Source organism: Pinus tabuliformis, chromosome X (assembly GCF_031772625.1).
Source record: "Pinus tabuliformis cultivar Carrire ecotype Pingquan chromosome X, CPIR1, whole genome shotgun sequence".
Classification (NCBI taxonomy): domain Eukaryota; kingdom Viridiplantae; phylum Streptophyta; class Pinopsida; order Pinales; family Pinaceae; genus Pinus; species Pinus tabuliformis.
The window spans coordinates 343,573,687-343,595,896 of NC_142308.1; the positions used below are offsets into that span (position 1 = coordinate 343,573,687).

The following is a 22,210-nucleotide window of genomic DNA, read 5'->3' on the forward strand; positions in this document are numbered from 1 at the left end:
GTAAAAAGACTTGAGCAATTAAATTTCGAAATTAAATACCATGAAGAAACATGAAATTCAAATGTTAAACACTTCAAACAATTCCAAAATTAAAATGGTTTTTCTTAATTGAACCCAATCCAGAAAAATTTCTTGCTTTCATATAGTCAAACTTTAGAGATGATTTTAAAAAATCTAAGTCACAGGACACGTCCTCCAAGGTCTCGTGTCCCGTATTTTACGTGCCGGACATGAAAACGGCCCTAAAACGTGTCGAAAACGTTTTTCATCGTGTCCTGTAAATTATAAAACATATTTGTCGGTTTTTGTCGTGTCCTGCATCTGGAAAACGCGTATTCCATTGATAGAAAACGTTGCTTGCATAAGCTGCAATTTTTTTTGAAAGAAACAAATAATTTTTTAGTGGGGCAGCTTAATGATCAACTCTAGGCCCTAGTATTGATATGCTATTCATGGTAATGTTAAATTCTTAAAGTAAAAGTGACATTCTCCTTAATCTTCATTTTCATCCTTTTACTTAAATTTTTAACATTACCATGAAATGACTCAGGATGTTTGAGAGTGGTTCCGGCCTCATTGGATTTCATATGGAGAAAGTAGAATTTTAGATTTCATTCAAATGCAGCAGACTTATCAGTTTTTCAGGATTTCAGGATTGGGAGATTGTAATGTTTCCAGGTGACACCACCTGCCTGGGCTACCCCTGCCACCAGTAGAGGACGTGGTCTACCTCCTATAGCTCCTACTTCTAGTTCTTCAGCTTCTAGAGCATAGCAAACTCCACTGCCAACTCCACCAACACCAGCATCTACATCTAGAGGGAAAGGGAAAGCTGTGGCATTTTCTCGCAAGAGGGGCAGAGGAAATCAATAGGATTAGACTTTAGTTATTTTATTATGTGCTTGTAAGTTGTACATGAACAATGAACATTGAATATTCAAGAATCAAGACCAAGCATATCACATTCTAATTTCTAAATAGTAACTTTTGATTCTATTTTTTTTTTAAAGTGAACTATGAACTTTGAGAAGTAATTATATTTTAATTTGATTAGATAAGCTGCAACCTGCAATTTAATATGGATAAAAAACTATACATATATATATATATAAAACGTGTCCCCCGTGTCCTGTTTCCAGGTCGCTGCGTTTCTTATTGAATACTCGTATTTACGTGTCCTCCGTGTCTCGTGTCCTCGTGTCATGTGACTTAGAAAAAAATATTTAAATGTGTTTTGACTATAGAGAAATTTAAAAAAATTTACCACTCAAAAGATTTTGCTTTTAAGATTTAAAAAATCCCAAACCCTTAACACAAAAACCCCAAAAAGGAACTTAAGATTAAAAATTTAATTATTCCTTCGGAAAATTAAATGTGCTAAGTTTTATGAAGAGAATTTAGATGTGGCAAAAAGTTTAATTTAATTTTTAAAGGGCCAAAGACCACATAAAAATTTCAATCTGAAAAATTAAAGCCTTCTTTTAGATTTAATTCTTTTTTAAAAAGTTAAAAGCAATAAATGAAAATTGAAAGAAATAAAATTTAAATTTTTCTTTTGGATTTAAGCAAAATCAAAACAAAAATAAAAATAAATGAAAAGCAAACTCAAAAAATTAAAAAAAAAAAAAAAATAATAAATAAATTGTGTGTTTTATGAAAGGTCTAACCCTAACAAAATTAAAACAAAGGATGAAATAAAAATAAAAAAGAAATCGTGAGAAGGAATTCATATGAAGGCGTGGAGCAAAGGAGCCGCATGGAAGAGAAAAAGGGGAAGCTGGAAGGAGGGCTCAGAAGAAATGTGCGCACAGAGCAACGGAAGAGGGAATGCAAGTATGAGGAAGCAAGGACGCAGGAGGAGAAGAGCACGCAGGAGAAAGGGATGCATTGGGCAGCATGGAATGAGAGGGATGCAGCAAGGGGGCAAATCAGCGAGCAGGAGAAAGGAAAGTCGAGGATGATGAAGGACGTGAGCAAGAGCGTTTTGCCGAATGTTGGAGCAACGGAAAGGACGTGGTTTAGCAACGGAGAGGAAGCCAAGGTTGAGCAAAGGTAATCGAAGAGGGTGTGGTTTGGAAGGAAATACAGAGAAAAAAAGGCAGAAAATGAGGGCAAAGGGAAAAACACGCAGAAAAACACAGCAGCAGAAGGAGGAAAAAAAATCGAATTTTTCCAGAGAGAGGAGAAAAATGCAGCAGAAAATGGTAGACCAAGAATCCCATAAATTTATCAAAAAAATTAAAAAATTTGCCCAAAATTTTAAATTTTAAGCCGGCATATTTATGCTTTAAAGTTTGCTCCCATAAAAACTTCAGATCTGAATTTGTAAACCTCGGATTGAAAATAATTTCGAATAATGTCCCTGCAAAATGGTATTGAGGCCAAATCTTGCCCTCCAGGGTCTAGATCTGGCTTCAAATTAAAATTTTCTTTCATATCTACACTTGCAAAATAGAAACAAAATACCCATAACAGAGATATAAAACAAAATGAATAAAAACCCCAAAAACCAAGTTAGAAATTTCCAGATTTATATAAAAAAAATTATAGATCTATACACAAAGGTTGCAGATCTATCAGATCTTAGGAGCATGAACCCAACTCTGCTCCCAGATATGATAATCTAAGGATCTTACTAGCCCGATCTATCAATTTTTCCACAAAATATTTAATAGAGTTTGAAATTTTTAAAGAGGTACTAGGCCAAAAACACCCTACAGAAAAAGAATTTATTGTTAGATAAATCCTGGAGCTTATATGAGGTAGGCTCTTCAAAAAATATATGTTGAGAGTTGGTTGGTACAACCAAGGACTATCCCTAAAAGCTCAACGAAAACCTGAGGGATCTCCTGCAAACACTAGATCAACCATCAAACCAAGTAGAGAAATAAATAACAATGAAATTCTGAAGAAATAGAGATACCTACTACTTCAATCAAAATTAAAAATGTTACCCTAGATCCAACAAATTGAATAAGATACTTGTATTCAGATTATTCTAAGAGAGTTATTGAAAGATATTTTTCACATAATATTAAGCAGAAATTAAAACAATGTTACCATAGATTCATGAAGAAGAACACCACCACACATTGAAAACCCCAAAGACTTTTGCATTAATTCCAAAAAGTATACAAGAGAACTTGAGAGCTTAGTACACAATCAAAGATTGGATGAAAAACAGACTGACACCGACCTCTAATTTATAGGTAAAATCTCCAACGGTTAGTTGGATTGATCCCTATCAAATTAATCTCGATTGTTCATAAAGATTTAATTAATCTTTAATCACTACCGTCGAAATCATTAAATTTGAGGAAAAATCGAATTTTTCATTTAATTGATTTTAAATTAACTCAAAATTGATTATTTTGAGTTAATTTCCTCAAAAATTTGACTTTGACTTAACTACCAAGGCCCAAGGGTCCAAAATTTCTTGATTTCCTCAATATTCCCTTGGTCGGGGACCTCCAAAAATTAAATTCTTTAAAACCCATGAATTTCACCTTTGGAGAACTTAATTTTATCTATGACACAATTAATTAAATTTCTGACTTAGGATTTAATTTAATTTTGCCAAAAAATTAAATTAATTGACTTATGAGGGAATTAATAATTTTTCAAACCCTCTAACACTTAGCCATGATGTTTAATTATGAGGGACCATGCACTAAATATTTTTTACATCAAAATTTTCATTTTAATACATGGAGGGGGAAAACCCGTTCCTTATAGACCTTCAAAAAATACTCATTTCTGCGACACAAAATCTAATCCAGTGGACCAAGTGACTTGTAATAAAATAATCTAACCAATTATCTAGGATTATTCCCAAATCACTTTTACATAGACTTGATCTAAAACACTAGGACTCACCCAAGATCTTAGCGACAAAATCCATTCTAGCTTTCGGGTAAGAGTGGAGGGAAAAACTTTGTCGATCATTTGTGTCTAAAGACACAGAGACACAAAAAACCTCCTAGAATGGAAATCGTCACCAAAACTATAGGTTTACCTAGGTTGTTACATACAGACATAGTCATACTAGGATTATTTACATTATACATATGCAGAATGGGTTGACATCTTTACAAAATTGTTGACTAATGATGAAATCTGAAAGGCGCAAACACTCGAACATGATAGATCTCTTTTGCGAAAAAAAGGGTGTATTGTTGTGGGGTCGTTGACACAGAGTGATCAACACAGCTCATGCGCCACCTCCCCAACTCTCCTAGTGACTCTGTACGGCCTATAAAAGCGAGGCTTGAGCTTCTCAACCCCCTTCTGTTTGAGCGTCGACTGTTTGTATGGATGAAGTCTTACGAAGACCATCCCCAACCTCAAACTGCCTTTCTACCGAGCCTCTGTCAATGTAGAGCTTTTGTTGTTTATGCACAGTCTGTAGATTATCTTTGAGAGCCCGCAAAATATCTTGGCTCTCCTGAATCCAATCCTTGGCCCTTGGGGCCTTGCTATCTCCAAACATCACATCAGCGAAAGATAATGCATCATAACCGTACAAAGCTCTGAATGGGGACATACCTATGGACATGTGGTACGTTGTGTTGTAGTAGTACTCGCCCAAATGCAACCACTGTATCCATGCACGTTGATGGCCCGTCACATAGTTGCATAGGTAGCCCTCCAGCCACTTGTTTACAATCTCTGTCTGCCCATCAGTCTGGGGTTGGTAACTAGTACTCGGGGTGAGCTTCATGCCCACCAGCCGAAACAACTCCTGCCAAAATCCCCCCATGAACCTGTTGTCCTGGTCACTGACAATGGTCTTTGGAAGACCATGAAGCTGAAACACCTCCCTGAAAAATAGTTCAGCCACTTGTAAGGCCAAGGACCAAGATGAAATAGCGACGAAGTGGGCAAATTTCGTCAATCTATCTACCACCACCTATATGCAATCCTTTGCTTAGATTGTAGGCAACCCGGTAATAAAATCCATCGAGATGCTCTCCCATTTCCCCTCAAGGATAGGAAGAGGTTGTAGCAACCCAACAAGGTGTGTTTGCTCACCATTGTTCCTTTGGCACGTATCACACTCCCGGACATGCCTCTGAACATCATCCTTAAGGCCCCTCCATGCAAATCGCTCCCTGATAGACATGTATGTCTTGGTGAACCCCTGATTCCTTGCTAACGGTGAGTCATGGGCAGCGTGCATGATCTTCTACCTCAATTGGGAGTTGGGCACTAAATAAATCCGAACCCGATAGTAAATCACCTCGTTCATCACCTTGTACCGGTCATCCGTCACTGCACCATCAAGGACATCACATGCAAATCGGTCCTTGGAATACTCCGCTAGTAACTGTGCCCTCCAATCTAGCACAATGCTCATCAATGAAATGGTGGTCAACCTCCTAGACAACACATCAGTTACCACATTCTGCTTACCCTTGACATACTCAATGTCAAATTCGTATGCTTGAAGCTTCCTCACCCACTTTTGTTGCCTCTCCTGTAACTATTTCTGCTCCAAAAAGAATTTGAGGCTATTGTGGTCTATCTTCACCTGGAACCTATTACCCACCAAGTACTGTCTAAACTTGGCTAGTGCATGCATGATGGCTGGCATCTCTTTGTCATATATGGAGTATAACCTCTCATGGGGAAGTAGCTTCTGACTCTCAAAAGCTATCAGGTTCCCCCTGCATCAAGATCGCTCCTACGCCCTCCCCTAATGCATCGCACTCAAGTGCAAAGGGGTATGTGAAATCTGGAAGTGCCAACTATGGGCAGTTGCTTATAACCTATTTGAGGTACTCAAAGGCCTCCTGCCCTCCATTTGTCCACTCAAATGCCCCCTTCTTTGTCAAATCAGTGAGGGGAGTTGCCAACTGGGAGAAGCCCTTCATGAACTTCCTATAGTAGGTATATATACCCACGAAACCCCTCAACTCTATCACATTTCGGGGTACTGGCTAGTCCTAAATGGCCCTAATATTCTCCTCATGCACTCTCACGCTATCCTCCCCAATGATATGGCCCAAATAGAGCATCTTTGTCAATTTGAACTCACACTTGGACAACTTGGCGTAAAATTGTTGCTCCTCCAAGATACACAACATTGTCTCCAAGTGTTGCAAGTGCTCCTCCCAGGTCCTTCTATAGACCAACATATCATCGAAAAACACCAATACGAATCTCCGAAACTGCCCACGAAATGCATGGTCCATGCAGGACTAGAAAGTGGCAAGTGCATAACCAATAACTTGAAGTGCCCATATTGACACCTAAAAGTTGCCTTAGGGATGTCTTGGTCCCTCACTCTGATCTAGTGGTAGCCCGAACCCAAGTCTATCTTGAAGAAGAACTTGGCCCCTCTCAACTCATCCATCAGCTCATCTATGCGTGGGATGGGGTATAGGTTCTTCGAGGTCTTCTTGTTGAGGGCCCGATAATCTATGCACATGCGTAATGTCCCGTCCTTCTTCACCAAGACAGCTGATGAAGCAAAAGGGCTAGAGCTAGGCCTAATATGCCCAAGTACCAACAGCTCATGAATGGCCCATTCAATCTCATCCCTGTTAGCCTTGGGATGTTTGTACAGGGTGGAAATCACGGCTTGTACCCCAAGTTCTAAATCAATCGTGTGCTCAAATCCCCAATCAAGTGGTTTCCCTGGTGGTATGTCTCCAAACACCTAAGATGGCCTGTACGTCAAGGTGTGGAACCTAGGCTGACCCCCAGCCTCAGAAATCCTCAACTCCATCGCCCACTCAATGTCACCATGCCTCAGGTCAACCTCCATCCTATGTGTTGAAACAGTCTGTGGAGCGTAAGAGTGCATGCCCCTAAGGACAACCAAGTTGCCATCCGGCCCTGTAAACTCCATCTCCAACTTCCTCTAATCAGTAGTGACTTGAGCAAGAGAATAGAGCCATTAGACACCCATCACCACATTGGTGTCTAGTACATCCACCACGAAGAAATGATCTGTGACTAAATAGTTCCCCATGGTCATTGTCAAAGCGGGAACATAGCGTGTACACTGCATGGTCATTTCCCCCGCACAAGGACTGAGAACCCCTCAAACTCCTCGGTCATGATCCCTCTCCTCTGCACCATCTGTGCATTGATGAAGTTGCGGGTGGCCCCACTGTGCACCAAAATTGAGACATGTTTCCCCTGCACTGTGCCTCTGATCCTAAATGTCAAAAACTTAGGTGCCCCAGGTAACGAGGCAAGGACCCCTCCTGCTGGTGCAAAAGGGGCTCCCTCAAGTGGTGGTGGTGGTGGTGGTGGTCCCCTCTCCACGTGTGCCGCACTATCATCTCCTCCTACCTCCAACTCTACATCATCCTCCTGGTCACTGTTAGAGTAGACCTCAATGTAGTGGGCCTTGCCTGTTGTGCATCTATGGCCTGGTGCCCATGGTTCCTAACAAGTGAAGCATAGCTTCCTCCTCCGGAGGTCTCTCCAGGTCTCCTCATCCAACTGTCCACGCCCTTGGTTGGCTCTCGATGGTGGAGCCCTAGTGTCTCTCCCCCTCTGCTGGAACCCCTGCTTGGGTGGTACCGACACTCTGGCCCTGGGTAGAGCATCCTGCAAGTCTCGCGCTTTCCCCATTGTGTCCTGCAAGGTGGTGGGCCGGTTGGACTTCACCAATCCCCTCAGTGGCTCTACTAGCCCCTCTACAAACATGAAAACCCTCTTGGCCTCTAATAGATCAGGCACCATCACTGACAATCTCAGAAACTCAGAGATGAAGGCCTCAGCACTCCTTGTTTGCTTGAGCCTTGTCAACTCCCCAAAGTGCTCCTTCGAATCTCTCCTCTCAAAACGCTCCAACACCCTCCTAGTGAAATCCTCATAGGTTGTATCTCCTACATGCCCCATCGTAGTTAGCCCATGGAACCACCAGTCACGAGCTTCTCCCTCTATACGCAATGTGGCAATTTTAATTGCCTCCCCCTCTGTCATATGATTGAGTTGGAAGTAGACATCTAACTTCTCAACCCATGCTTTCGTTGAGCTCTTGGATGAACCATCAAAAGTCAGGAGGAACAATCTCCCCATGGTGCGCTGCAAATCAGTACCATGTGTGTAGCTTCCTCTGCCTTGCCCTTTCCCCCTGTTGTTACCCTTCAACTGGAAAAGTCCATGAAGGTAATAGCCTCTCTAAAATCGGGCCCATAGGACTGATACTCCACAAAATAGTCCCCCATGGGCATCTCCTCTTGCCCTTGCGGCCCTCCAACACCGGATGCTAGAAACGTGGGGATAGTGGACCTGGGTGGTGTACTGGGAATGAGTGGTGTGTTGGGGCCATGAGCCCCGTGGTGATGCGAAGTGTCGGAGCCCTCGCCAAATTGGAATTCCCCTTGAATCCCTTTGCCCTTGTTGTTGCTGCAAGTTTGCTACCTTAGCTCCTCAATACCCTTAGACAAATCCTGAACGACCTTGAGAAGGTGTTGGGCAAACTCCTCCTCTTTACTCCTTTTGTCTCCCTCATTATCTCCCATGTTTGGTCTTTCAACCTCCGACTCAACTATCACTGGATCTAGGGTAGTTTGCAATTGCCTTTCTTTACTCCTGTACCTCTACCTCCGGTAAGTCACGTTTTGCTGGTCTTTTGGTGTCATAGACCGATACTGCTCCCACAAGCTAAGCCAAGACTATGAGCTCTGATACCACTGTAATATTCCTAACGGAAATATACAATGATAAACAAAGCAAACATAGCAAAAATACAAATTAGACACCACGAATTAGGCCAAAAATTGTGTTGTTTTGAGCCATTTTATTATAAAATCATGGGGTTACAACATGGTGTTTGGAAAGTGTGCACCTAGGCTTGCCCAAGGCAAGCTAGCAAAGTAAGTCCCCAAGTGCTGTTGGTTGATGCCTCTATGGCTCTATGTTGATTTTCCCATAAAACTGCACTATTGACTGCAAGAAATGGTTGTTAGGGCCTCCTCTAGTACTAAGAAAATTCCGGGAAATTAACCCCGGGCTCTCCTCCAATAACCCACAAAAAGCCATGAAGGAATTGGCCAAATGTTGACCTTGGAATTTCAACCCAATTTCCCCTAGCTCCTCCAGCGACTGGGTATTTCGACCCACTTGTAACTGATGCTTCCAAATGCCCGCAAAATGGTTGAGATATTCAACAAGACTCCCTCCCAAGCTTCTCTCCCAAGCCCAGCCCCAAATTCCTTCTCCTCCTTGTGTCCCACATCTGGTACGAAGATGGACTGCGCAAGGCCACGCTGTCTCTGTTGATCCTGCTCCAAGAACATGCTGAAATGCTGAACATGACAGAATTTTATATGCATACATGGATAGTTTATAGCACTTAGTTTATGGATGGCATTTTTGGGATCTTATGATACATTTGTTATATATTTTTTTAGTATCCATGCATGCATATTTGTTGCTTATCAATGTGCTTAATGATGGAGAGACAAGGGGTATTTTTGGAGATACAAGGTGATTATCATTTCTTGTTTGACGACGGCTATGTAATGTTCCCAATTTTTGTGAGTGCAAAATTCACTAAGGAGTTTTGCCAATTTTTGTGATTAAATAAAATGGGAGAAAATATTGTTTAGTGGGAGAAAAGCGGAAAATAATATATTAACAAAGAATGGCGGGAAAGGAATATTTTATTGGGGAAGGGAGGCAAAGTATTATTTAAATGGAAAATGGCAGTAAATTAATATTTTATTGGAGGATGGAAGAAAATTATTATTTTATTTGAGAAGGGAGGCAGATGATTATTTTATTTAAAATAGCGGCAGAAGTCTCCTAATGGCAAATGGGTCCCACCAATAAAATAATAGGGAAAAAGGAGATGCTAGAAGCTAGAAAGAGGCTCAATGGAGAATTATAAATAGAGGGACTCAATTGCAAATCATTCTATTTTCTATCATTTTGATTTGACATTGAGAAGAAGCTCAAGTGAGTTTCAAGAGTTTCAAGTGAAGCTCAATAGTTGATTTCGATGGACTTCGAGTGTCACCCTAGTTAACTTTAGGGGAAGGTTACTTCAGATCTTCCATTAGAGCTTATTGGTTTGGATTGATTGAACCATCTCTTGTGATTTGATGAGAATTTTATTATGCAGAGATTATTGGCATTGAGATCTGATTTGCAGAACTAGCATTCCCTTCTCAAGAGGTCGTGAGCAATCATTCTTCTAAGGAGGTCGAGCAGCACAGTTGGATGATCAAAACTGGAGTTATTACTCTTTCCCAAGCATCAAACCCTCACACCAAAATTCACCTCCTGGAGCAGGCTGAAAAGATAAGATAGAAGGTTGAGTTTCATGATTTGGTACCACGGAGAAGTGCACATCAGATCACCCAGGAGTGAGGGCCGAATTTATAGCCATTTGAGACCCACTTGAAGATGAAACTCCCTGCATGTGGGTTTTAAGAGCAAATTCTCCATCTATTTATTAGTGGTCCATCCACAACAGGCCGAAATTTATAACCAGATTGGAAGTTGATTTGGCGCTGTATTATCTCTTCAAAAAGTAGTGTGGTTTCAGCATGTAATCTCCAGAATTTCAGTCACAAAAAGGCTGAGGTATACCCTGGAAAGGAAGCTGAGATTCTTTGGCAACAACAGCAAATTATAGAGGCTGAATTTTTGCATCATCAAAGGAGGGCCACACACATTGTGTGACTCCCAAATTAGTACCAAAATTTGTATTTCCTTGGCCGCTGGGTTGGCTGAAGTAGATCCATTATCTCAAGGGTGTATCGAACCTTTCATTCACTTCCTAATACTGTCTACTAGGGAGGAGCTGTATAACCAGAATTCTGAGTATTGCTCTCCAAGGAATTAAGTGGGGTTTTTGCTTGAGAAAACTGGCACCAATCACAGCAGAAATTTTCAGTCACTAAGAGCTCAAGATCAGATCTGGAATTTCCCTTTGGAATTACATTTTCATGCCTGTAGCAGCTTACCTGGGTAGGCCGATTTGGTTCTCAAGCATTACCAAGAAAAATATTAGTGGATTGCGCATGTTCCAGGTGTCATTTCTACAGTGACATTTTGATCTTATTATCTGCTCCCAAGTATGAATCAGAAACTCCATTGGGCTGAAATTTTATTCTTATAGCAGCTGAGAATTTGAGAGGGCTGAGTTCTTTAATATAACTGCTCATATTTACCTTCATATTTGAAGGCAATTTCATGTGTTCTCCTCCAAATTGTACCTCTGAAAGATTGCTGCAATAAATATCAGAATTTTCCTTTTTAGATTTGTTTGTCAAATTGGTGTGTGTTCCCTTGAAGTGCATTTTCCAGATTTCACACACTAACTGTTTGTAAAAATGAGTCAAGGGACTTTACTAAGATTTTTGGAAACATTTGCTTAAAGAAGCTGTTAGGGTGCTCAAAATTGATTCGAAGAATTGCTTGGTTGAAATACGAATGCTGTAGCCTAGTACACGCTTGGTCTTCACTGTAAATTTTCATTTAGGAAAATTACAGGCTATTTCTACATGGATATATATGAATGATGATGCTTTGTTTTCACATTGAAAGCATGGGGGATGTGTTTGCTTATAGAACATGTTTTATAGCAACATTAGTTAATTTATTTTGTTTTGTTTGGAGGTACATGGCACATGTGGTTTATGGTGATTTATTATTGATGATTAAAAGTTTATATCGGGAAGTCATATTAAATGACTTGTTTTATGGATTAGGGGGGCACCACCTACTAGGAAATTTAAATATAATGATTTATAAAGTTAATTTGATTTAATTTTCCAATTAGAAACCCCACCCTCGTAGTCTAATCAACATTTGATTAGAAAATAAAACACAACGAAGCCCAATGGTGGTTCAACTTCCAAACTGCTTTACAGAGGCATAAAAGAGGAAGAGGGCATTTGAAGAAAAAAGAGAATATTGTGATGAGAGGTATGCATTAAGTTTTAAGTTGTGATTCCTTTCTTTTGATTTCGATATTCTGTGAGTTACAAGAAGTTGAACCAAAAGGTGGCAGCGGATCATTTTCGAAGGGAAGATACAGTCACATGAGCAACTCCACTCAACCTTTGGACATATCTTTATAGGTAACTTGAATTCCTGTTACTTTATTTGTTGTTTGAAGGTTTGGCTTTTACTTACCCTGTGCTAACAGCCATTAATCTTGTAGAGAAACAGGTTATCTATTATTGTATCAGACCATTTGTAGGTGTTTGAAGGTTGTCTCGTCATTTATTTTCTTTCCAGAATTTCTGTATATGATTTCTTTACATTGCAGATGTTCAGAATCTGATCTGGTCAATATTGTTCGCAGGAATCTGCCTTTTGATTCTGATGTACTCATAGACATTCAATAAATGAATCAGCCTATCTTTTCTCTATATTTGTTGTTTATGCTCTTTAATTTATAAATCTAACATAGCTGAGGCTCTACAGTTTTTGAGGCCGAAAAGCTTCAGAATATTGATCAGTTTGCTGCTCATTATGTCTGATTTTTTTTAATTTATGTTTGTTGATATTTCATTGTACAAACTTTTATTTCAGAATTTTTGTCGCATTTTGTAAATATTAAATTTTGATTTCATTTTCTGACAAATCCCCTATAAATAATTTTCTTCTATCATAGAGAGCTTGTAAATTCTCTTTAAAATCAGTCACAACATAAAGGCATAAATTTCCAGGCACACTTGTCCCATTATCTCACCCACCCTGTGATATCTGAGGGGTTGGTCGAGAAAAGTATAACTTCTCCTTGATCAACACTAACTGCCTAAAAAATTTACTTCAGGAGGTTCTTGATGCCCTGTTCACTTGTATTTTGTCATTGTGGACTTGGTGTCAACCTTTGATAAACTAAGGGTTGTGTCATTAATGCATCTACTTTCTTGGTTAGTTGATTAATTTGTTTGCCATGGTAGTTAAGTGTCCTGGTAGTTTTTTCTGTCATTCCTCATTCATAACGCAGTTTTCCATCGATCTTTGGACTCTGCGAGTAGATTATCAATTATGTTTCCCTTCTCTATTAGTTGATTCATTTTCTTAATTAACATCTTTTATCCTTCCCCGAATTCCATCCACACCTTTTTAACATTGTCGAGATAATGTCTTACGCTATTGACCTCATTTTTGTGTAGATTAACATCTGAAAGTATTTCTTTGTTGTGAACCAAACTTTTTTTTTTAAATTAATTTTTGAAAATTATATATATATAGTTATAAAGAGAATTTTAATTATTTTAATATATAAAAACTTTCCTTTTTTATAAATTTATGATAAAAATTAAAAATCATATGACTTTTACTCATACAAACAGATGAATGGTCACAACTTAATGAACCGTTGTATGGGTTGACATGTGTAGAAAACGAGCTAAAGGGTAGTTAGAATTGGTATGGCAATGAGCTATGGCATATTTCCAGTGGTAGAGAGGGTTACCGTGGCCATTAATTTGGCATTAGAATAGACAGGACAAGGGACTGCACAAACAGTGAATGCGCATAAAGCAACGACAATAGACAGCAGGGTTCATTGGCAACTACAGTGACAATGGTCGGTCCATTAGTCTATAAAAATGGTGACAACAAGCACAAAGATTGGTGGCAGCATTAGGCACTATGCATAGCAATACAAACATGTGAGCAATGACAGTTTGAATGCAAGAGAAGGGTGAAGCAGGTAGTAGCGGTACAGTACGGTAGACAGTACGAATGTAGACAAAAATAGTGGTTGGGTGTCACAAACAGTATGGTTGCAAGCTGTATGAAATTACCATTGTGGTCAACTTCTTTATGAATGTTGGTTGTAAGGGAAACGGTTTGGCTTTGATACCAATGTTACAAAATTACTTGAGATAATAATTTATTATTCTTGAATAAGATATGAATTGATCTTTTACAATATCACTCAGAGGATGTGCTTGATGACATTGACAGGTCACGAGAGGGTACAGTATGCACCATTTACTATCTAATTATTATTTATTATTTTATTTATAACATTACTATTTAATCATTTATTATTTTATTTGTAGCATCGACATTCCCTTTTCATCGAGGAACATCTGGAGAATGTCCCCTATCTAGGTAGGGTATGCCCTACCATCCTCGAACATATCCCCCTTGCACATGAGAACATAGGAATGAAGGAGACGAGTCCCCCAAGGGCAAAGTCTTGTCCCTATGCTAAACTTCCTCCTCCTAATAGTGTCTATTTTTAAACATTGATTTGCAATGCATCATGTATCAATTAAGTGGCTTCTAGCACTTATCGTGGCCAACGAAAGGTTTCTTTTAAGGCTAATTTGTGTCCTTTTCTTCATATCCAAGCCCTCATTGATCATTTCAACCATAATGATTGAACAAATCTCAATAGACAAAGAATAGGTTGTACCAATACTACTACTTCTATCGATGTATAAAAGGATCACTTCCTAACTTTTGGATCTTTTATCTAAAGAATATTTCCTAGGAAAACCTCAAAACCAATATATTCCATCATATCACTTCCTTGTACAATCCCCTTGCATCCTCTACTAGGAAAAACTAATTGTCAAATTGTACTAATACTGAAAGGTATGCACAACCTTGTAAGGCTTTAACAAGGGATCACCTAAAAGACAAATAGAGGCAAGAGCTTCTTCTCTACTATAATAGATGTATCAGAATAAATGTTAAGTATGACATTTCAAAGCTATTCAAAATTTCATACCAACAACTTCTATCACCCTAATAGACAACTTTACAAGATTATGGCCTAGGATTAAGAAAGAGACTTTCATAACTTAAGTCTGTAAATGACATGTTTCAATAGATCTTTGTAAACGCCATTGCATTTGGGGTTGTAGTAAAGCACCCAATGGTCTATTGTTGCATTATTTTAATGTATTTCCATTTATGTTATTCATTATCACTTCAGTTTAGGCTATAAGCTCTTGAATAGAGATGTATTTTTTGCCTCCTTGTTATATTAGAAATTGACACATGGTATAGCTAGTAGTTTCATTGACCACTTTTGGCGAATCCAGCACATTGCTGCATTGCTAACATTTGCTTTAATGTAATCAGAATGTTCATCTTACGATATGTCACACTTTAGTGATGAAGTAGAGTCAAGCATGAAAGTTAGATGAGCACAATAATTGTAAAACATTTTTATCTCTTAAAAAACCAAGAATGAGCAAAGGCCACAAACAAGAAAATCTTTGAAGCATGCAACAAGATAGCAGCCTTACAGCATCCAAGTCTACCAATGCTGTTACAACCTCAACATCATGAAGGGAAAATTGAGATCCTTGAGCAACAATATCACCATTGACAGCAATACATGCACAACCATCTGCCATCAAATACACTTTAACAAATCACTACCTGTTTCGTTTAGTTGATATTCAAAGTGAACTTGCTTCTTACAAAACAATATTAACATACATTAAAAGAAAATTAACAGTAATCATTACCAAGTGTTTGATTTAAAATAAAGAACTTCGCTCGATTATAACTAAAAGACAAGCAAGAATTGGTCTTGACCTAGTGCCATTCCTAAGTTCCGAACACTTTCAATGATCAAAGAGCTCTTCAAACTAAACAGGAGCACAAATCTAGAACATGAGGGAAGAAAGCAAGGGATGATAGAGAATATCTTTTTAAATGTGAAGAGTGAAAAAATGAGTACAGAAAGGATGACAAACAGTAGCATTAAAAGGATTGTTGATTTTGTAGCCTCGAAAGGTCTTCTACATTGGCTTGGTGCCTTAGCATGTAGAAGATATTTGATTTCCTCTTTAGGTGCTTGCTTGGGGAAGTAAGTGCTTTTATGTACTCTTTCCTAAGGTTAACTTAGGAAAAGTACAATAATTAATTTAATCAATTATTGTGGACTATTAGGGAAAAGTTCTAAGGATAAATAATGAAATTATTTAAGTGACTTAGATCAATGTTATCAAAACCGACCGATCCGACCGTTTTTGGACTGAAACCAGTCCGAACTGGGCCTCCAAACCGGAATTGGCCGGTACAGTACCAAACTGGCCTATTCCACTGAACCGGCCGGTTCATGACCAGTTTTGTTTTGTGTGCCCCTTCCCAGGTCAGCATAAAAAAATTTGCCTTCTTTTATTTTTTTATTTTTTCAATTGGTTGGTTTACTTGTAATTCTCCCCTAGGCCAACCTAATATTCAAGCCTATGGTCCTATTATTGCTATGCATTTCAAAATCCATACATGACAAAATCCAATGGAAATGTTGTAATCCTCGCAATCCTGATATCCTGAAAAATTGTTATGTCCATTGGATTCTCCTAATAAAAGTGACATTCTCCTTAATCTTTCATTTCCATCCTTTTACTTAAATTTTTAACATTACCACGAAATGACTCAGGATGTTTGAGAGTGGTTCCAACCTCATTGGATTTCATACGAAGAAAGTAGAATTTTAGATTTTACTCAAAATCCAGCAAACTTAACAATTTTTCAAGATATCAAGATTTTGGGGATTACAACATTTCCATTGGATTTTGTCATGTGCGAGGGTAAGGAACTAGTATTTAATAAAGAGAAACAAACCCTCTATGTACTTTGAGGTTAATGGCAATGGTTGTCGAACTCCTCTATCATGACTACTAAAAATGTACCCATCACTAAAACAAAATCTTGACTTGACATGCTATGTTTTTTCTATCTTATTTTAATGCTTAGAGGGTTATATTGATGATAAATATCCCAATATAGGCAATGAGAATGAGGAGGATGATCATGATGATGATTCTGATGATAACATTAACAATTAGCACTTGTAGGTTGTAGTTGTAGTATTGTAGATTGTAGTATCATACTATCATATTATTTTGGACTATAAAGGCCTTTTAGAGCCTGTTGCTTGATGTTTTTTGCAATGTTGTGAACGTCAGCATCAGGATAAAATCAGTAGGATCTGGAGAACCAAACAATCGTAAAAATCGGGAAAATATCGGAAAAAAATTAGCAAACATCGCAAAATTAAGATACCATAAAAATATCTTTAAAAATCGACAAACATTGCCTAGGCCAAAAAATCGTGATTTTGAGATAAAATTAGGATGTTATCGAGATGTTCGCAACACTAGTTTTTTGGTTCAATGATGTTTTGCACTAAGTGCTATTTTGGTTATATGCACTACTACTTGCTATATAAATGAGAACTTTTGCATATTTGCGTATAAATAGTTTGAATTCATATGGATGCACATGAATATATATGTTTTTCTTTACAATATGAATATTTTATGTGTTTTTGGTAAACCAGTTTTTTTCCGGTTTTTACCGATTGCGGTCTGTTTCCGACCGGTCCACAAGGTTTTTCGGTTCGAGCACTGGTTCGATTCTGATAACATAGACTTAGATATAATCTCAACTATTGATATTAAGTGAGGCTTAGAATTCAATCCTAGCCATAGGGAGAGGTGAAGACACACAACAATGCTAAGGAAGTGATTTTCTCAAGAGTGAGAGGCTCAATTAGACCAAAGAGAAGTGAGAAGAATAGAAGCAAAGAATTTTGGGGAAAATTTTCATGGAAGCCAAAACGAGGAAAGAAAGAGGCAAAGTCAATTGAAGAGGAGAGCCAAAATATCCAGAGGCTAAATTTATCAACTGCGCAAGGGTTGTATGAGGGGGAAAGATAGCGGTTGAATTGTTGGTGAGGGAAGCTAAATTTTCAAGAGGTTGATCTTCTTCGATAGTTCCAATTTCTAGGGCCGATTTCCTTGAGGCATGTTGACCATGTACATATCAACAATCCAAGAAGAAGAGTACAAAGCAGTGGACAAAAAAATTTCAAGATCAATGTCATCATTCAGTTTAGTTTCATCATTGTAATCCCAAATTTTGCCTTTGTAATCTAAAAATGTTCTAGTATGACTATTAAGCCATATAACAACACCTAGGTAAGCCTATGATTCTTTTCAAAGGGTTTCATCCTAGGGAGTTTTTAACCTCCCCAAATTATTTGTGTTTGTAAGCACAGATAACTAGCAGAGTTTTTCTCCCAGATCTACCCCAAAGCTAGGGTGAAACCCATTGACATGATCTTAGGTGAGTCCTAGTGTTAATCGAATCTATGTATTTTTTATACTAGATCATGTGTCTTGTCGCAAAATTTGGATGAGTCTAAAGGGTCTATGTCTATGCGTATTTCCCCTTATAAGGATTGACATTGTAATATTTGATGTAAATGCATGCTTAGAAATATTTTTGGTGAATAGTTCCTCATAATTAGAACATCGTTACCAAAATATTTTTTAGATCCACTTAGAGGGTGGAAAAATAATTAATTCCCTCTTGAATCGTTTTAATTTTAATTTCTAGCAAAAATAAAAATTAATATTAGCCAAATATTATCCAAAAAATAGAATGAAGGGAAAATTAATCACCCTCCAATTGGAAAACTACCAAAAATCCCTCAAAAATTCGTGGGTCCCAAGGTCACTTGGGAACGGGAGTAGGAGCGACATTTTCATAAGCTCTCGGTTTGGGAGCGAATCCAGGAGCATTTTTTATATAATATATATTTTATATATTTTGATGCATATATGTCAACAAAAACATGTAGAATGATGAATTAGATAAAAAAAAATTAGAAAAATACATTGATTGAACCATATAACAACAATCATCTAGAAGTTATAATCTTCATCAACCACGTCCACAAGTTAGTAACATACAACATATTGAGTCTCATGAATCATGATTCATCAATCTTAAAGTTTCAAGCTTTCAAAATTCAATATATAACATTTATCATCATTGATCACCAAAGTTGTACTTGTAAGCTAAGTGTAACCATTACAACAAATAATATCTAACATGAAATGAAATGTTATAAAATGAAATGAAATGAAACAACTTTCAACTTTCACGAAGCATCATATTCATAATTCATTACCAATGAGTTATAATTGCCAACTTCAAACTTCAAACTTAAATTGTCATATATTGTTTACAAAAAAATCATAATAAATATGAAAGAGTCAACAGTTATAAAAACTACTAGAAACTAGAAAAGACAAGTAAATTTGTCATCTACATCTTCCTCTTGCCACCATGAATAATGTCCAGTTTCTGAGTACGTCGTAGTGGTCTTCTAGGAGTCTCCTCTCGCACAGTCCCACGACCAGAACCAGAAGGCACATGCCCTCCACGTGTGGATGTACATGGAGGCGATGACAGCAAAGGAACAAGACTTGGAACTCGAGCATTGTTACTGGATGGTGGAGGTGGTGTTGTCGCATGGATTGTCACGACAACGCTCAGACCGGGGGATGTCACCCTGATCCCGATCTCTCCGTTTAAGCCTGTCTCCCGCGGCTAAGGGGAGTAGACCCTATGGGAAAATGAATGACCAACTGAGGACCAGTTGGGTTGGGAGACACGAGGGGGGAGAAGCACTTAATTGATTTAGAAGATAATGGACCAGTGCCTGATTAAACGATTATTTATCAAATGCTGCAAAGATATGAACTCATTAACAATCGTTTTACCCTCAAACAACAAAGATTAACTTTTACCACATGCGAGAAAATCATTAAATGCTTAATGGCTCGAAATAGCAACGCAGAAAATCGAATCCTCCCTATGCATACATCAAAACTCCCTATGCATACATCAAAACGCATAAACCCAGCCCGTATATACACAGAAAAAAATACAAATGCCTTGTTCACTGTTTTGCTGCGCAGGTGATGGAGTTGACGGCAACAAGGGGCCACGTTTTTTTTTGTTTTTGTTCTGTTGGCTTGCAGGTTCAAGAGAAGAAGGATGCGTGAGGATGCAGGTTGGAGAGAAGACGCAGGCAGAATGGAGAATCGTGGATGCAGTCTACGGCTTTGATGATTTTGATAGCAGGATTATGGGATTGTCAACGCAGAGAGGCTCATGTGGGCAGTTAGAGGGGCAGCAATTCATCTGCAGTTTTTTAACAATTCGTTTGCAACAAATAAAGCCGCCAGTTGAGGATTGGATGCAGAAGGGACCGGGATCTGCAGTGTTTTGGTGGTGGCAGGCAAAAGCGTGAACAGGGATAAGAGAGCTGCGTGGGATGATATTGTTGCTTTGATCTGGTGTTTGCAGGAGGCAGCCACTGGTTTGCAGGTTCTGGTAGCAATCGAGGGATGGCAGCACGTAGAGGACAGGGTATGGGAGCCACAGGTAAAATCGGATTGCCCACAGAAATATTCAAAATTTTTCCTGTAATAAAAATGAAACCCGCATACAACAAATCTGAAGAAACTGATCAGAAAACAAATGACTGGAAAACCTATTTAAAATTTATCAGGACTCTTGAAATTTTGAATCAGCGACTTCATATTGTGAAAACCCCACAAAGTTTTTGAAATATGTACCTGCAACCTGTAAAAACAAAAAACCCAGAAGTAAAATGTGCCAAAAATAAACTGAAAACCCTAAAACCAGCTAAACAGTTTATAGTATTTACAAATCTAAGGCTCCCTAGTAGCCAGATTTGTCAATAATCACAGTAGTATTATCAGAATTTAATTTTAATGTGAGACACTTCAGAAAACCCTGCATGCATTCATAAAAAAATTCAAATGATCAGCCCGGGATCAAGAACTGGTTGGGCTCTTTCAGAAAACACAATCCGGGAGTTGGCAGGTTCAGCCGAGAATTTCCCCTAACGCCCGGTAATCTAAAAAAAAGGATTTCCTGCACAGCTTAAAATCAACCATTAACATAAAGTGAGAAAACAATAGTGAAACCCAGATCAAATGGAGATACCTACCACTAGGTTTCAGAATCTAAACTATCATTTAAACCCCAAAGATCAGACAAGATACCTGTGCCTAGATCAATCTTCATTAAGCTATTCTCAATGGATGAAAATAAAATTATGCAGAAAAATAAAACAATCTTACAACATTTTCAGAAGAGTAACACCAGCAAGAATTTTTAACCCCACAGTCTTTCTTTATTGCACAAAAAATGACTACAAGAGAGCTTTCTTTAGCACCAAACTCTCAGATCTAATCTGATCTCAAATGACCCTGTTGTCGCGCGGATTGGCACGACAACGCTCAGACCGGGGGCTGTCACTCTGATCCCCGGTCTCTCCGTTTAAGCCTGTCTCCCGCGGCTAAGGGGGGTAGACCCTGTGAGGTGATGGAAGCCAACTGCCAAACAGTTGGGCTAGGAGACGAGATGCACTAAGATGATTTTATTAATTTGATAGATCAGTGCCTTAAGAGATTGGTGTTTAAATGATTACTAGCTAGATGATATGAGAACATGAAACACAGACAGCAATCATTTATCACCACATAAAGAGAGCAATGCTTTAAATATCCAGTAAAACCACAAAGCTCTTAAAAAAAAATTATCCAGCAACTAAAAGAAGTGAATGCGTTAAACAACCACACAGTTATTGACTAGACAGGATATGCAGCTAAAATTCATGCATCAACAACTTTTGAATCTGAACATAAGTAACTGGATCAGGCAAGCAAGAAACTTTTCCACAAGATTTTTATATTTTTTTTTTTTTTAATTTTTTTTTTTTGAACCCTAAAAAAAAGGAAACTTTAAATTTAAAATCTAAACTATACAATAGAACTAAAAAAAAATATTTTTTTATGCTTTTATAATTTTTAATTATTAAAATCTAAGAAAAGCTAAAACTATTTAACCAAATCTAAAGCTAATAAAGTTAGAACTATCAAACTAATCTAAACTAAAGATTTAAAATCTAAGCTAAATGAAATAAACTAAAATTAAACCAAACGAAAACCTTTTTTATTTTTATTTTATAATCAAAATAAAACTAAGATCTAATGGAACTAAAATTAAAATTTAATGAAAACTACGTAACCCCTGAAACAAAAAAACGTGAACTCCTAAAATTGAAAACGTAAATAAATAAATAAATTCGAAATGCAATCAAAACGTGCGGGTTTGCAGCTTAGACGCTAGACGGCATCGAGTTGGTTGTTTTGCAGCTAGCGTGAAAGGGAGGAAGAAGTCGATACAAGGCGGCAAGGGCAACCAGAGCTGAATGCTACGGCTTTGAAATGGAAGAGCGTATTCTCCAGTCGTATAGCTTGTGACCACCAAAACGACTACGCCCAGCAAAATAAAAACGCAGGTATTGGAACGATAGTCGAACCAGCAGGAGGTTAAAAAAGTTTGCGTGACCATATGAGGGCGAATCGAGGGGCTGAGCTATGGTGAAGTGAAACGCACAAACACAAGAGACGCAAAG

General features: G+C 38.2%; 1 protein-coding gene across 1 annotated transcript in view; it reads right to left on the reverse strand.

Annotated features, from left to right (window-relative positions):
• Positions 1–22,210, reverse strand: part of LOC149139874 (glutamine-dependent NAD(+) synthetase-like) — a 414,988-nt gene that overhangs the window by 239,813 nt on the left and 152,965 nt on the right. Inside the window, exon 4 of the mRNA XM_089448306.1 lies at positions 15,198–15,301. Coding sequence (XP_089304432.1) covers positions 15,198–15,301 — 104 coding nt within the window. The remainder of the gene's footprint in view (positions 1–15,197; positions 15,302–22,210) is intronic.